This window comes from Zonotrichia leucophrys, chromosome 4A (assembly GCF_028769735.1).
Source record: "Zonotrichia leucophrys gambelii isolate GWCS_2022_RI chromosome 4A, RI_Zleu_2.0, whole genome shotgun sequence".
Taxonomy (NCBI): domain Eukaryota; kingdom Metazoa; phylum Chordata; class Aves; order Passeriformes; family Passerellidae; genus Zonotrichia; species Zonotrichia leucophrys.
In genome coordinates this window covers 8542121-8559366 of record NC_088174.1, presented here as the reverse complement: position 1 = coordinate 8559366, position 17246 = coordinate 8542121, and the positions used below count along the sequence as shown (strand labels likewise).

At 43.1% G+C, this 17246-nt stretch overlaps 2 protein-coding genes across 5 annotated transcripts in view; one reads left to right on the top strand and one right to left on the bottom strand.

Annotated features, from left to right (window-relative positions):
• Nucleotides 1-33: 33 nt before the first annotated feature.
• Nucleotides 34-11799, top strand: ATG4A (autophagy related 4A cysteine peptidase). Of its 2 annotated transcripts, none has more exons than XM_064713327.1 (13): nucleotides 34-207; nucleotides 1594-1704; nucleotides 2853-2924; nucleotides 3526-3624; nucleotides 4829-4930; nucleotides 5426-5498; nucleotides 6350-6429; nucleotides 7408-7595; nucleotides 7698-7776; nucleotides 8648-8793; nucleotides 9374-9430; nucleotides 10213-10324; nucleotides 10636-11799. In XM_064713327.1, the coding sequence occupies exons 1-13, from the start codon at nucleotides 198-200 to the stop codon at nucleotides 10698-10700; spliced, it is 1194 nt and encodes a 397-aa protein (XP_064569397.1). In that variant the 5' UTR covers nucleotides 34-197; the 3' UTR covers nucleotides 10701-11799. The 2 variants fall into 2 exon arrangements, with proteins under 2 accessions (XP_064569397.1, XP_064569398.1); XM_064713328.1 differs by lacking the exon at nucleotides 34-207 and adding an exon at nucleotides 560-696.
• Nucleotides 11800-11860: 61 nt separating this feature from the next.
• Nucleotides 11861-17246, bottom strand: part of COL4A6 (collagen type IV alpha 6 chain) — a 107644-nt gene continuing 102258 nt past the window's right edge. For 2 of the 3 annotated variants that reach the window (XM_064713320.1, XM_064713321.1), the window contains 5 exons: nucleotides 17076-17222; nucleotides 16595-16711; nucleotides 15745-15936; nucleotides 15229-15515; nucleotides 11861-14643 (listed from right to left, as the gene is read on the bottom strand). In XM_064713320.1, the coding sequence (XP_064569390.1) occupies nucleotides 14383-14643; nucleotides 15229-15515; nucleotides 15745-15936; nucleotides 16595-16711; nucleotides 17076-17222 (1004 nt within the window). In that variant the 3' untranslated portion in view covers nucleotides 11861-14382. The remainder of the gene's footprint in view (nucleotides 14644-15228; nucleotides 15516-15744; nucleotides 15937-16594; nucleotides 16712-17075; nucleotides 17223-17246) is intronic. The other variant, XM_064713322.1, reaches the window with a different exon arrangement.

The window sequence follows — 17246 nt, the reverse complement described above, 5'->3', positions numbered from 1 at the left end:
TCCAGCCAATCGCCCCTGCCCGCCTGCTCCTCTCGCCGCTCGGGCCGCGGGGGCTGTTGGGGTTTGTAGTCCCGTGGACGCAGGGACGGTGCGCTCCGGGCCGGCGGGGGGACTGCAGCTCCCAGGGCGCCCCGCGGCGCGGCCGTGTTGTGCCTCCGTGTCGGGGCGAAGGGGAGGAGGATGGTGACAGCGGGAGGATGGAGGCCGGTGAGGGGCGCGGGGCGCGGGCACGGCTGGCGGGGCGGCGCTGAGGGGCCAGGCCGGGGCTCCGGGGATTCAGCGGGGCTCCCGGCGGCGGGAGATGCCCGCGGGCTGAGGGACAGGAGCCGGCGCGGTGCCGGAGGGGTCGCCTGGCGCTTGGGGTCCCGCGGCCTCTCCCAGGGCCGGGGCAGGGGGCTCGGGAGAGGGCCCGGGCGTGAGGGGGCTCGGCCGGGGCGCGGGGCGGCCTGAGCGGAGGGGCCGGAGCCCGGTCTGGAGCCCCGCTCCGGGAGGCGCCGCAGCTCGGGGGGAGCGCTGTGGGGGAGCGCCGGGAAGGGGATCCCGGCAGGGAAAAAGAAACCCCGGCGGTGCCTTCGCCAGTGCTCCGGGGTGTCGGACGGCAGCGGGGGCGAGAGAGGCGGCCGCGAAGGGGGGGCAGGTGCCTCCGGTTGGATTTCGGGGGTCCAGAGTGTCTTAAGTCTTTGGAGTAAAAACCAGGTAATTTGCTTTGGAAATGCAGTGAGCGGCGGCTTTTCTGCCGGGGAATGCAGAGCACGGGGCCAGCAGTTGCTTTGCTGAGCCGCCAGCCCTGGAGGAGCCCGGCGCGGTTTCACCCCTGCCTGCGGGCACGCTCAGTGTCGGGGCTCGGCGCTGCTGGCCCCGGGTTCCAGCCAGACGGTGGTGCAGCTCCCTTCTGATCGCTGGAATGTGTATTATTTTTAAATGAAATCTTACTTTATATATATGATTTTACATTAATTTTTATACTTGAAGGGTTTTTGCACTCTTCCAAAAAGCATCATTTTAATGATCTAGAAAATAGTTGGACTCTCTTCTTTTGGTAGTATTAATTATCATTTGTTATTTTTTCACTAAATAGATATGGTGTTGAATAATAACATTAATACATCTATTTTTTTTCTGAAGTGTTTCAAATCTCCAGTTGGGAAAGTAAAGCCCAGTCTTGCTAACACTTTTCACATGCTTTCCATTAAGCATGAGGCCATAATCACTCTGATTTGTATTTTTTCTATGTTTCAGATCAAGCTGTGGTGCCTTTTTGTTTTTTTCCTTTCCTCATTATCTTGAATCAAATCTCATCCTCACTGCAGTCACCCTGAACTTCTGTCACTGGCTTCAGTGAGATAGCTTATAAAGGTGTTATACCTGGTGTTCTCTCAGAACTCACTGAGGATATAAATAAAAACCAAGGCATTGGTTATTTCAGTCAGAACAGCTTTTAAATGAGAAAATTAAAAGCAGCTGGCAGCACTGCTCAGAAGCCCCAAAGGCTGTAAAGACTTACTACAAACTAGTTCAGTTTGAGAGCTCCAGGTTGGGTATAAAGGAACAAGGGGATAAAATGGAGTTTGAATTTTGTGTATTCCTGTTCAGTTTTGTCTAGGTATGAAAACCAGATCACTCTTTTGTCAGACTACTTAGAAGAATTTCCAGAAACTGATGAGCCAGTGTGGATTTTAGGAAGGCAACACCACCTAAACACAGGTATATTTAGAATTAAATTATCTGTAACATCTGTAGAATATTCATAGATTCACATGCAGCAACAGCTCCTGATTTCCTTGTGTTCCCTGAATGTCTCATGAGGGAAGTTTGCTCTCCATCAGTGAGACACCAGGTGTAAGCAGTGGAATTCCTCCTGTCCAGAAACCAGAACCAAGGCCAGTGTCCTCCCACTATAATTCATGCAATATGATCACATTCACAGCAGAGGCTGTCAGATGTGAGTCTCCACAACACAGGGCCTCAGAAATTAATGTATAAATAATTTTTGGGAAATGCTCAGCATTACTGATGTCATTTTCCTATGAGGGATGCTGTCCACAGCCTGTTACTTGCAACTGAAATGATATTTCAAGTAACAACAATAAGTTAGTCTATGGCACGTACTGCATTTTAGTGAAAATAAGTACATGGCCTAAAAGTTAGAGCAGAGTAATGTGTTTACATAAAAATAAGGTTTCAGAAATGAGTTTTGCTCCCTGGGGAGAAGACAGGGCCATCCTCCTGTGTTACATGGCAAAGGCAGTGGCCACCAGTGCAGGACAGCCCAGGGTGCTGCAGGCAGCCTTGATCAGCTGGAGAATCCTTTGGAAAAGCCAGCCAGTCTGAGCCACAGCCAAGGGAAAATGCAGCAAACAGGATTCTTAAGCATTCTGCAGAGCCTTTGGAGGATTCTGTAAGTGCATGTGTTTAAACAAACAGAAAAAAGAGAGGTTTCATTCAATTTAACATTATTAACCTTTTCTTAAGATTACTTTCTGTTGGGTTTGGAGGTAATGTATAATTCCATGTTGATTTGCACGTAGAACTTCTTAACCTGCTTTACCAGTTCTTTCCTGAGGACAGTTCTCCAGAGTTGTTTTATTCAGGCTGGGCATAGTCATTCCAAGCACCTTGTAAAATTTCATTGGCTAGTAATTATTTCATCCTTAATAAGTTAACTTTAATCAGCAGTCTGCAAAAGCTCTCTGTGTTTAAATTGCTAAAAAATGTTTGAAGTACTAAGGGTCTTGTATGTAAAAGCTATAGGAGCCTTCCATGCTCTCTATATATTAAGTGTACAGGGATAATTTGAATTTTTCAGTTTTAAGTCTGTTTTAATAATGTATTTCCTCTTAAAATTATTCCAGACAAATCTAAGTTATTGTTGGATATAAGTGCTCGTCTCTGGTTCACTTATAGAAGAAAGTTTTCACCTATTGGTGAGTATGCAGCATTCCAGCAGCCTGGTTATGGATTAGCAGGATTAGTGATGATGTTGGGGACTGAAAAGTTATTTTTACACTACTAGAACATTTTGATCATAATTTAACTGTGTGTGCAAACAAAAGATTAAAGCCATTAAAATCAGTGTCTGCTTGTACCTGTATATAATCTGGTCTTCATGTTTGTGGGGCAAGCAGTGAAGTGACAGCAGCACTGTGGGAGAAAGGAGCTGGCTCAGTGGGGCAGGCTGGCTCCCCCTCAGCTGTGGGGCAGCTGTCAGAGGCTTGGCTGTGAGTTCCAGTTGTCAGGGTTTGACTGTGAGTTCCAGTTGTCAGGGTTTGACTGTGAGTTCCAGTTGTTAGAGTTTGACTGTGGTTCCAGCTCTCAGAGGTTTGACTGTGAGTTCCAGCTCTCAGAGGTTGGACTGTGGATTTCAGTTGTCAGGTTTGCTGGGGGTCTCAGTCTCAGAGGTTTGCCTGTGGGTTTCAGTTATTAGGGGTTTGCCTGTGGGTCTCAGCTGTCAGAGGTTTTTCTGTGGGTTCTCTCAGAGCTGGCTCCATGCACAGCCCGTGCTGATTTGAGCCCCTCTGTTGGCAGGAGGCACCGGTCCCTCGTCTGACGCGGGCTGGGGATGCATGCTGAGGTGTGGGCAGATGATGCTGGCCCAGGCACTGATCTGCAGACATTTAGGAAGAGGTGAGTACTGTTGCTGAGGCAACTTTTGTGTTATTTGGAGGCTGTTTCACTTTTGTTGTTGTTTTCCATAAAAGCATAAAACCTAAATTTATTAATGAGACTTTCTGTGATATCCTGATAAAGTTATTAGTGAACTGTTCTTGTCTGATGGGGCAAAATCATGTCAGCCTTAAGCAGAGAAACAAAAACAGAGGAAGGACAAATAGGGAATCCCATTGTTGTTATTTTATAAATCTTTCTGAGGAATGCCCAAGTTGAAGCCAAGGGAAAACTTGCTACCATGGGTCTGAGTTCTTCCCCTGTTTTCATTACATAGCCATGAAAATACTAGCCCAGGGTGATGGTGTCAGTAGTGACAGAGTGATAAACACCACACAAAGTACTTCACAACCACTCAGCCATCATCAGCCTGAGTCCAGACCCCACAGCAGACCCCACCAGTGCCTGTAATTCTCTACTGACACCCCATATCCCAGAGCCACAGGTGAGTGTCATAGGTGTGCTCTGTGTGACACTCTCCTGTCACTTACCTTGCTGTGGCTGGGTCTGTGATCCTTGTGCTCTTTTGTCATGGTTTCTATGGCAGCACAATGTGTGGATTTACCACTTTAATAACTGAATACACAAAATGGTAGTGCAAAAATTTAACTGAGTTGGCAAACAAACATAATTACCTGAGAAAAACTAATCTTTAACTTGCAGTATGGATCTAAAGAGCACCAGCCCTGTGTATGTGTTTCTCTGTTAGTAAATGTGAGGTAATTACCTTATGTCAGAAGCTCATGTGGCAAAGCCATGGTTTGGATTTTGCTGTGGGAGAGGGCCAGCATTGTGTTTGGATTTTGCTTTATGAGTCTACAAATCCTACAAATGTTTGCAAATCTGATAAAGTCTGAACAGAACAGGTAGTTTTAAATAGTCTTGGAAGCTTACATAGAGCAATAGCTATCAATTCTCAGCAGTGATCATTTGGGATATACTTGCAGTTGGCATTATTATTTTAGTTTCCCAATTTTCACACAATAGATAAAGGGCAGCTTGGTAATAAATGACAAGGTGTGACTTCTAGGATCTCTAAATAAAATGTAAATATTAGAGATGGATTGTCTCTTAAAATCTCATTGTATGGCTTTCTGCCATCTAGAAATTTGATCAGTACAATGAAAGCATTATTTTTTAATCTCTATAACTTTTTTCCTGAAAGATTGGCAATGGGAAAAACACAAAAAGCAACCAGAAGAATATCATAGAATCTTACGGTGCTTTCTGGATAGAAAAGATTGCTGTTATTCCATCCACCAAATGGGTAAGAACACACATCACCTTCCTTTTGTCTACTGAAATTCCAACAGTGTTGAAACTTTCTCATTTGAAGTAAGTTAATGAAACATTTTAAAAAGGTGATTATGAAGACAATGTATATTTTTACATATAAATAAAAATGTATGCAAGTGGGTACAAAGTATAATAATTCAGAAATATTATACTTAGACCTAAATAAATCTGTATTCTAGAATACAGTGTGCAGGTTTTGGGTAGGAGAGTTGATAGTGTTCAAATAGACAGTCATAGAAGTTATTGCTGTAATTTGTAAGTAAGGACATATTTGTAGTTGTCATTACAGTTTAGGAACTTCTTCCAAGGGAAGTAGCAGTCATTAAGTGTTGAAAAGAGTATAGGTTGAGAAAATAATTGTTGCTAAATACACTTGCTCTGGAGTGTTTGTGAAGGTATTGGTAGGCCATGTGTGACACAGACTGTGACCAGCCTCTCTGTGGTTTGTTTTCCCTTTCCACAACAGCACAGATGGGTGTTGGAGAGGGGAAGTCCATTGGAGAGTGGTTTGGACCAAACACAGTTGCTCAAGTGCTGAAGTAAGTCCTGGCAGGGTCCTGGCTGTGCTCCTGGGGCTGCCTGAGGCTGCTGGGGAGAGCATGGGAGCTGCTCCTGGCCTGGAGGCCTCACCAGAGCTGCCTTTGCTGAGGGATAGGGAATGTCCCATCCTGCAGCTCCTGGGTGCCATTTGCTGCAGCCCTGGCACAGACATGTTCTGGAGAGAGAAAGGAGCTCAAGGATGTCCTGGCCTCCAGCTCCTTTCCCTTACAAATTCTTCTTGACTCACATACCAGTTATTCAGGCTTATTTCAGACACCCAGCACTGCCTGTGCAGCCTGAGAGCTCCCTTCCCCAGAGTTCTGGATGTCACACCAAGTGGACAGAAACCTATGTGCTGTTGTGCCACCCTCCTAACTTTTGGGTTCCAAAATCTTGAGCTGCTCTGGCTTTTAACAACCTGAAATAGTTCCACTGAACTTCTTAAGCACAGAATAAGGTGGACAAACTGGCATAGGAATTTTTTTCTTCTCTACATGATGTTAGGCACCATGGGCAGAATCCCACAGTGGAATCTGTTAATTGCAATAAAAAGTAATAAACCTGATCATGTGGTTGAGCTGTTACTATCCCTGCATTTGGCAAAAGGACAAAACAGCTTTCACATGATACAGTGTGTGTGCTTTTCCTGGAACCACTCATTATTATTTTTTTCTAAATATGTTAAACACTGAAAGTTATCTTTTTATTACATGGAGACTTAAAAAACCCAACAAATTTTTCTTCCAAATAAGTGACTTTTTTACTCAAGGACTATTTAACTGTCCTGAGTTTAAAGCTATCCTCATGGTCCTAGTAAGCTTTTATTAATTATTGCCTCTGTGTTTTCTAGGAAGCTTGCTTTATTTGATGAATGGAATTCATTAGCAGTTTATGTATCTATGGACAATACAGTGGTCATCGAGGACATCAGTAAGTGAAACAGGAGTTTCTGCAGAACTCAGAGTCTGCAGAATACCAAAGAGCAGATACCAAAGAGTAGCTCAAGCTCATGGCAAATGTAATTGTTTGGACAATTATGCTCTGGGAGCATTAGGGTAGTGGTTGGATTTGATGATGTTAAAGGTCTTTTCTGGCCTTAATAATTTGATGATTCTGTGATTATTTCCTTGGTGACAGTTTTTGATTTGAATGTATCTAAATATGAGCAAAATCTTGGCACTATCCCTATTTGTTCCCAGGGCAAGAAAAGGAATAAAGGAAATGGATACTCAGGTTTGGGGCTTCCAAAAGTAAAGTTAGCACAGAACAGTGAGGATTTTTGGTGACCAACTCACATACCATGGGGATGAGAAGGTGGAGTTTGGTCTGTGCTACCTTAACTCCTACTCCAGCAATGGAATGAAGTTGTAGTATGTAAAAATACAGAGAATTGCTTGTAATAGAGAGTTTGGCAGAAATTTGCTTTTGTCATGCAAAAGGGAAATGAAGGGCAGATCCTTCAGAAATGTGTGGCCCATTTTCAACTTATAAACTGTAAGGTTTACAAGTGGTATTTAGCCACAGCCTGGTTCTACCTTAGTCCCTACTTCTGCGTATTTTATGTCTACATTACTGGAAGGGAAGAGTTCCCTGAAGAGTTTCTAATTCTTCCTCCCTGCTGTATCATCTCCCAGGCAAAGCTTGACAGCTTTAATACTGCGAGTAGTAAATGCAACTTCAGTCTGAAACATTCATCCCCTCATTTTTCCCATGTCTCACTAATGTGCCAGCACACACTCTGACTGCCAGAATTACTTCTACTAAATAGTCAGGATTTCCATGCCCTGCTCCTTTTTTCTTAAAACAGGAGCTCTGTAAAGCTGTCTGGAAAAGCAATTTAATTCATGATTGAAGGGTCTGCTCTGTGTTGCTGTGTGCATTCACTGATGTCTCTTTTCATTCCCCCAGAGAAGATGTGCTGGTGCCCTGCCCAGAGCAGCAGTGTTGCCCACAGCAGTGCACATTTGCACAGGAGTGCTCTTGGCCCAAACAAGAACACAGCAGGATTGTGCCCAGGCTGGAAGCCCCTCCTGCTCATTATCCCTCTGCGCCTGGGGATTAATCACATCAACCCAGTGTATATTGATGCATTTAAAGTAAGGCATTCTTCAGTCACTTCTTTGTCTATGTGAAAAAGTGCAGGTATCTTGTACATCAATAAACAAATCAATTTAATTTCTCTCTCTTTGGACTCCTAGGAATGCTTTAAGATGCCACAGTCTTTGGGAGCATTAGGAGGGAAACCCAATAATGCCTATTATTTTATAGGATTTTTAGGTAAGGAAGAAAGAAACTTACTCCAAATATCCGTATGACTGAAAGAGAAAGGATTTTCGTTGGGAAGGGGCAGTAGTAAGCATTTTAAGCATGAGAATGGAGAAGAAGAAACATACCTCAGACACTTCAGGAACAGTATGAGACCATCCTTATAGGAACAGAAAAGAAGCAGCAAAGCTTGATATAAAAATATGGAATGATATAAGCAAAACAAGACACTAAGGAAAGTTGATAGCATTCAAAAAATGTGAAATGTCACTGCTACTTAAATACTGTATTTTTTCTAATCATTAATACTTTCCAGTGAAGAGTGTCTTGTTTTATTCTTTTGCTTCCTGGCTTTCTTAAATTATTGTCTCATATTTTTCAATTTTTTCTCAAAGCAGTATGTCTTTCACCTTCTTCCATGTCTTTATTAATTAACGCAATAGTTGATCCTAGATTCAGCCTTTGATATTTTACCCTGGTTTGATCTGTAACTCCTTGGATATTTTGTTCTTTCTTTTGTAAAACGTGAGCTGTTTTACTCAGACTTATTTGTTCAATTTCTGGGTGAATGCCTAATGGGATTACAGATTGGATTTGTGGTCATCCTGTATCTTTGATCTGAGGAATGTTAGGGATTACTGCAGTTGAGATTTTTAAAAAATGCACTGGACTTCATGTAGATAAAGGAAAGTATGTGACAAAGGTAGAAAAAAAATCCAAAAAATCTACCCTAAAAGGTAACAGTGGAAAATTATACTAAATGCCCTGTGGGATGCTGTTGTGCCTGACTTTCCAGTTCTCTTTATGTTTTACAAGTCTGGATGGAATAAGTGATTATTACTGCTTCTTGCTTGTTATCACCATGTGGATTTTACCCCTCCAGGCAATGAGCTGATCTACTTGGACCCTCACACCACTCAGAGTTTTGTAGATTCAGAAGAAAATGGCACAGTTGATGACAAGAGCTTCCACTGCCAGCAAGCCCCTCACAGAATGAAGATCATGAATTTGGACCCTTCAGTAGCTTTAGTAGGTGTTAGAAAATGATAAATGTGTACTTTGTTCAAAGCAATACCTCTGTGTATTGGTAAGGGCAGCACCATGTTTCCTTGATCACAGTCAAGATCTCAGGGCACTCTTGTGCAATCTAAAATTCAACACACAGTACTTGAACTGCATAGGATACATTGATTTTAGCTCAAGCAGGGAACCAACTGTTTGTATCTTGGGGAGCCAGTTAAGTTTCTTTCCTGGGCAACATAGACCTTTTCCAAGAAGTAGTTTGAAAGTCAAAGCAAGGAACTGAATCATGTTTCCTTATTTTATTCCATCACTATCATCTGTGCATTGGTTGCTCTCAAGAAGATACTCACCTGAGCTTGTTTTATTTAATCTACAAATCTTCAAGTGAAATTACTTGTAGAAGTAATCCAGTATAGACCACAAAAATACTGTGGTAGTTGAAGAAGTTCAGTCTGATCTCGTGCCAGTGTCCTTTGGTTGGGTTATGGGTGATTGTCACTTGAGATATAACCCACACATAGATACCACAGCATCTTTGCTCACTGACATACTGTATTTAATATTACTCTGTGTATTCTTTCCTTAGGGCTTCTTTTGCAAAGAAGAATGTGATTTTGATAACTGGTGTAGTCTTGTACAAAAGGTAATACTACTATCTTTTTTTGCTCTGTATGAAATCATGGATACTGTTCTTTTTTTGGTTAATGGAAATTCCTGGCCTGCAAATCAAATGATCCCCAGTGAAGGTGGCACTAATGATCAGGGAGGGCTGCCACTGCTGATGGAGCCCTGGCACTGGGAGAAGTGCATCCACCCCCTTCTGAGTTTGTCTTCTGTTAGCAGTACTGTGTTAGTGGCTCATACCTAAGTCATTTACTGACAAACAGCAAGCAGCTGGAATATTAAGCAACAGGAATGTGAATATGAAGTACCACCAACCAAAAGCATTTATTTAAAAAAAGGCTACAGGAAACAGTTTGCAAATAACTGAAGTAGAGGATATGCTGGAGCTCATCTGATAGCAGTGAAATTTTGCTTCAATAATGTGTTTCTCCTGATCAAAGCCTATCTTCCAAAATCTCTTGGATTTTTTTGAGTAGATAGATCTGGTTTTTGTTCCCGTTGATCAACAGAAAACAGAGAGGTCCAAGCAAGTAACTTAAAAGGCAGAAGTATGTTCTTGGTATGTGTTTGCTCCATGTAAACAAAATTATAGATGTATAAAAGCTCATTATAATGCACTGATAACTTGTAGGAGTTTAAGAGATCCCTCTTCCAGGTGTGTTTTCAAGTAGGACAATACTAGAGATGTGTGAAGCAGTGATTCATGATGGCAGGTACCTGACCTAACAGGAATTTACAGCCTTTGTTCTTTGATAGATGCACAATACTAAAAGTGGTTTTTGGTTTGTATTCTGTCCTCAGGAGATTCTAAAGCAGCAGAGCCTGCGGATGTTTGAGCTGGTGCAGAAGCACCCACCCCACTGGCCTCCTTTCATACCTCCAAGCAAGCCAGAAGTGACAACCACAGGAGCAGGTGTGGTACCACTGAAAGTGCTCTGGGCACAGAGTGGGGCTCCTCAGCCAGCACAGAACCACCACAGGTGGAAGATCTGGGCTTTGCTGAGGATCAGGCAATCACTGCATGATTGAATGCCTTGCTCTTACACAGTATCAGTTATCCAAACAGGCCGGGTCCAGTTTACATGTGTTAGCACAAGATATTTTTAATCTTTGAAAACATTTCAAAGGCAGCATTTCAGAAGGATGGGGGGATGTTTGAGGGGTTTTTTAGTAAACAAAATCAGGCATGTCTTCACATTCTAAATTGTTTAATTTATTTTTCAGAACTTATTGAATCTACTGACAAGCTATTTGAATTGGAAGAAGAATTTGAAATCCTGAGTGTATGAAGGAAACTGTGGTGACCCTTCTGACATATTGCTAATATTATTGCATTGACATAAATTACACAGCCATGTTAGCCCAAAAGTGCCTGAAATCATGGATAACAGAGCACAAACATCTGGTATCATCCAAAACTCCTACAGGGACAGTTCCTTCTGTCAAAGAGCTTCCCCAGATGGAAAGGCACTGAAAGATTTTATTATAAGACCCTGAAAGGGAATCTCTTTTTAATGTGTGTCTTTCTTGAAGACAAATGGACCTCTGAGATTAAGGCAAAAATAAGTCTGTCAGTGGGCTGTATGTTTGGAGAAAGGGATAACACAAAATGGGTATTTCTTGCTCTCATATAATGCAATAGTTTAGTTCTTAAAGCAAGAGTCTTCAGTTAAGGAGGATGTCTACTTCTGTTCCTTCCTGTGGGCTGCATCATAGAAAAAATGCATTGTCTTGTTTAAAAGATCAACTGGATCAGGAGAAAATTGTTTCCTTGTTAAATATTTTAACATGTATTTGAGCAACCACACTTTATGACAAAAATGTTTCTGTGAAAGGAACTATGTCTAACGTATCCATGTTGCAATAGCCTTCCTGTTTCTGGGAGACCTCAAGAGGAACAGGAGTCTCAAAGAGTTGATACAGATCACAACCACTGTTATAGTTATGATATATTTCACCTTGACCTTAAAGTTCAATCATTAAAACTTAGGCTGACTTTTCTTCCAGAGCTAAAGAGAGTCAAAGGTGGTTTAACTGTACCTTATTTATTTTAAAAAAGATTTACACAAGTATCTCTGTTACTGCACTTTATCTGTGCATCTAATAAATTTCTTAAGCTTTTCATAGGTTGTATGCTGCTATATTTTGTTAATTTGTTTGTGTGAACTAAATATAACCCAGGTTATCTTAAAACTTAATATATAGGCATATGCAAATTACTTAATTGTTGGGTTTTGACTTGTTGCCTTTTGAAATCTGTTTTGGTAAAAGTGCCTTAATTCTCCAGTTTTATCAGCAGAGCCGGTGCAGTTTTGTTTCTTTTTAGAAAGAGTATCTCTGTAGCAGCTCTGAGAAAACCAGCTCAGAATAAAGGCAAAGATCTTTTAATTCATTCTACAGTTCCTTTTTACTATCACAGTCCCCATTCTGATCCCTTTGTCACCATAGTGTACTGCACGTGAGTCACACACTTTCATCTTCAGTAATAAATGACCATGTAGAGAAATCCTGAATGCTGTCTCCTCTCACTTGCACTTCTGGGTCAGGGCCAGGGTGATTTCCAAGAAAACAGTCATGACCTGGGCACAGTTCATCTTGTTTGCCTTCAATGTTTATTAGCCATGGTTTGGAAATTATACATATAGAAAAAATACCATTTTCTTCCCCTCTCCATGGAGTAGCTGCACAGGTTTTGTGGGATTTTTTTTAAACAAAGTATTTCCTTTTCATTAATACATGAAGTTACTGTGCTTATGACATCAGTTGCAGCCCTCTCCTCCCCACAGACAAAAAATTAAAATGAGCCCTTGCTCTGAAATGCTCAGTCTCAAGCAGTACCTGCTAAAAATAATTAAAAGACCCTCAGTGAAGTACCAGGTGCTCATTCCCCAAGCCACCCTCAGCCTCTTCAGAGAGAAGCCTGAACCTTGCAGAGCTCTTGAAGGATTCTGGGTTGGGGTAAACAGATGGATGGAAATGGGGCTGATGGCAGAACAGGTGATTGGAATTCCTGCTCCCTGCACCTGCCAGGGAGTGGCTGATGGGAGTGGATGGAAGCTTGGACAGGGACAGCAGGGGAGCTGCTGGTTACTTTGAGAGAAGCAGCTCTCTAAAGGCAGTGCTGCTAAAAATGCATAAAGCTCTAGTCCTGGGGAATAAATGAATTGTGTTTGCATGTCCAAAAATAAAGCCAAGTCCCTGCAGATAAAAGACCTGACCAACCAGATTCTTTGTAGCACCATGGGAAGCCAGTGGATGAAAATTTCCTTGTACTTTGTCAGTTACCTGTGTTATTTTTCAGAAGTCTTGAGCTTTGCTCTGTGCACACAAGTGTTGTAAAGTTGCATGTGCATAACCCAGGATGTAAATCCCACATGCTCTGTGCCAGGACAGCGAGGAACTAGAGTGGAGGAAAGGACTGCTGCTCAGCAGTGTTAAAATGCCTTAAAGATACTTGCAAAATACATCCAGAGCAGTTGCTGATCTTTCACAATTAGGAATAAGTGAAAGACAACATTGTTCCTCAACTTCCTTGTTCATCTCTAGTGTGGTTTAACTCTAAGACTTGGAGAGCTCTGATCTCCATCTGTGAAGATGATAATGTGTTATGCAAATAATACTTTCATCTTTAGTGATTATTATCTGCTTAAAATAATGTCTTAGTCATGCATTAATAAGAATTTTCTGAATAATTTTATCCTAAAGATTTTTAAGCCAAGGTGACAGTGCATTTGCAAGGCACTCCTTTGAAATGTCCTGGGATGTCAATAGACAAGGATTTCACACCCTTCACTCCAGAGAGGTTAAAGGTAATAACTTTAGTCCTACTGAATGAATTCATTATAGGCATAACCATACCTTTGTCATGGCTTTCCCCTAAAATATACAAGGAAAATCCAATTAGTGGCACTTCTCTTTAATTACACCCTGAAGGAAAGTTAACAGTGCAGACAGTAGAGATACAAATTTTTAAACTTACAGCAATAAAGCCCAGAGGAAGCAGGATACAACACACGGTGACTGCAGGAGTAAAAAATGTACATCCCATAGCTGCTTACTCCTGTATCTGCATAAGCTTGCATGCCATCTAGTGAAGGCTCTACTTTTCAAACACACACAGCTTAAATAATAAGCTTGAAAATAAGTGTGCCAAAGCTGCCTCAGGAAGGAAATTTATGTTCATAGTAATAAATGTTGGCTAATAAAGTATGGCTGTATATCAGTGGCTGCAAGGAGATAAGCACAGACCTTGAAGCCAACAGACCTGGAATATATTTCAACAGAAAGCAAAGAAAAATAGTAGAGGTGTTTTGGATTTATCTTCACATGAAAAATTGCATTAAGGTAGGCTGTGGATAGCAGGCTGGATTAGAACTGGTTACCTGTCACTGGAGGAAAGAATGTTCCATCTGTGTAATAAGCAAAGCAAATAATTCATTTCTTAATTTTTCTAAGAAAATCCATTATCAACCATTAGTGCATTGTGTTTCCAAGTCACCCAGCATACCCTGATAAATTTTAGCTGGTTCTGTGTTTCACAGGAGAATGAGTCTCCACTCCCTTACACTAGACCAAATACTGTGTGCAAAGGCACTAACTCAGCCTAGCTTTGGCAAAGTCTCTCTGGGTGATGACTGGATGTGCCTTGGACAGAGGAGTGGTACAAGGTGTCAGCTGCTCTTCAGTCTGAGTAAGGAACTCACTGAGACTTTCTGAGGTAGCCATAAAAGAGGGGAAAAAAACATCCAAGTAAAAACATAGCACCATGTTCCATTAAAAAATCGCTTCAGAACACTGATCTTTCCCTCCTCTGCGCACAAATTCCTGGACTTGAAACTTGATTTCTGTAGAGTTCTAGCTGTCTTGATTTACCCATCAAACACACACAAAAGAGGTTTGTGAATTTACCCTTCTCCAGTCAGTGATGTCTAAGGTGGGGTAACAAAGACTGTTCCCATAACTGCAATTCTGTTACAAGTTCTTCATGCACACCTGGCAGCGGCTGACGCGAGTCCGAAGCTGCCCCGCCTTGAGAGTCTCTGAGGGGGGAGCGCTGACAAACTGCTGCTCCTGCTCCACCGTGGTCAGCCAGAAGCTGTACTTGTTGGCAAAGTAGTGGCACGTGCCCCGAGCACCGTTGCACTCGATGAAAGGAGTGGCTCGGAAATCCTCCAGGCAGGAGCCAGGTGAGACCAGGGACTGGCCTCCGCCCTCTGCCCCCGCTGCAGTGTGCTGGAATAAAGATGGAATTCAGTGAGCTCCAAGGAACAGAAGGAGGTAAACAGGCAATCAAATTATACCCTGGCTATGTGTAACTGTCTCTTGAGTCAGGGCTAGAAGGTAAAGAGCAAAGGAGCACACTTAGGCTGAATATGCAGACCTGGAATAACAGAAAACCAGCTTTTCACTTGAAAGATGGGAAAACTTGGAAACAATGATGCTGACATCATGTTTTTCTAACAATCTTACACTAATAAGCTTCTAGGAGAGTGCAATGGAAAATTTTTTCCACTGAGAAAGAGGATTAAGTCAATACTGTAGCTGAATTACTGTTTCCACATTTAAAGGTTTTAAGAACAAACATCTGTGGTGATACAGAACTTAGGCAGCAGTGTTAACACCAAAACTGATCAGGGCAGGTGCTGTACAGAGCAAACTCAGAGCTACAGCAACTCAGCTGATGAAGAAATGCACTGAGGCAAGAAGAGACAGGGTTCCAGGTTCCTGTAACTCACAGAACACAGTCTCAGTGACCTCATGAGAGAGGAGAGATGGAAATGTTTGAAGCTGCCTTTGCACCAGCAGTAGTGTCCTTACCATAAGGAAGGAGTATCCTATCCACAGGCTGCGCCAGCCCAGGGGACACTGTGGGATGGTGATGTCCTGGCTGTGCACAGCCACAGCCTGGGAAGGTGCCTCACACACAGAGCACCTGCTGATGTACTGTGGGATCTGGACGCTGTCCACGGGCATCATGGGGATGGGAGCAGTGGTGGAGAGCCAGTAGGACTTGTCGTTTCGGCTGGCGTAGTAGCACACCTCATTGATGTTGCAGTAAATGAAAGGCATGGTGCTGAAGCGAGGCAAACATGAGCCAGCAAAGCCTGGAAGAAGCAGAGCAGCAGTCATACCAAGCATCTGCCAAAGACTCCAAACCATACACACCAACATTTAGTGGTGAGGATGGCACCAGTGGCACCACTCCCAGTGTGGATCTGGCCAAGCCACCTGCCACCAGCCCCACCACAGCCCTCTGCACTGCCATGCATGATGCCATGGCTTTTTAACTGTAATTTTGCGTTGTTCATTCTTGAGAGAGTTCTGCCAACTCACCGAGGTCCTGGTTGTGGGCCTTCTCCTGGCCCTCCACGTACAAGAGGCTGTATCCATCCCAGAGCTTGTTCATGCCGATGGGGCAGGGCGGGACCTGCTCGGACTGGCTGTGCTTCACCAGCGTGTAGCCAACGCCCACGCTGCGGCCCGGCATGCCCGGCAGCCCAGGGGGACCCGGCTTCCCAACAGCACCTGGGGACACAGGAACATCTCCACTGCCAGGGCACAGGGGGGCATCCCTGCCTCTGCACCCCGCCTGGCATTGCTTATGGCACTCTGTACACCGAGGAGCCCAGGCTATAGGGCTGTTATATGAATTACTAGACTGAACAGCTCCAGATGCAGCCATTTCACAGCACCACCCACCCATTCCCTTCCTCTTTTAGTTCTCTTTCTTTGCCCAACAACTCTGGTGCCAGTGTGTTGGGTATATCTCACAGTACAGTAGTTCTGAGGATCTCAAAGCACCAACCAAAACCTAATTCATTCATTTCTGCTATAGCACTTGATAATTTTTCTCTTCTTTGTCACAGTGTGCCTTTCCTCTCCTGTTCAAGCCTCACAGCTATGGTTACTGTGAATACCATATCACTCCTCTAGATCTTCAAGATCCCTCCCACATCCACAAAACATTAAAACCAAAAGATATTTAGAAATGCACCTTCAGAAACACCAGTTTTAACATCAACAAGGACATGTGACAGAACTTTCCTCACTGAAGATTAAATTTCCTTCCTTGCAGACACAATACCATAGAAATCCTCTGGTTTTCCTAAACTAATTGGATGTAAGCAAACACAATTCTACTGTTTGCTTCTTTTTATCTGTGCTCCCCAAATCATAAGATTACCTTGAAATCCCTGTAGTCCTGGGGCACCTGGAAGTCCTGGGTCCCCAGCTATGCCAGGGGTTCCAGGTAAGCCATCACGTCCTTTCAAACCAGATCTTCCTGGCAAACCTTTTGGGCCTGAAATAAAATACAACTATTAGTATCATTGTTTCCTCATACTATTGGCTCTGACTCCTGCAGTCATATTCCAGAAGGGAAATAAGATGTCAGCAGTCATGCCAAGAGCTCACTCTTCACCAGCTGTGGTTATAAACAGCCACTTCCAAAAGAGGCTCCACCTGATCTGGTTGTCTGTAAAAGGATTGAGAGGTGCAGCTGGGTATCACATATGGTTAAAAATGCAGCATTATATTTATATATATTATTTGATGGAATTCTTTCCTTAATTAAAAAAACCCTGTAAACATTCCTGATGCATTTGATAAAGTAGTGTTTTCCTTCCAGAAGAACAGCACTTTGGTGATCTGAGTGTACTTTTTACCTGGTTTTCCAGCTGGGCCATGGAATCCAGGGTCTCCCTCAAAGCCAGGAACACCATCAATTCCTGGCAGACCAGGTAATCCAGGAGGGGCTGTGACTTCTTCTGGCTGTGGGGTTATTCCTGGAGCCCCTGGTCTGCCAGGGAGACCTGCACATGGGCAAAGGATGTGTA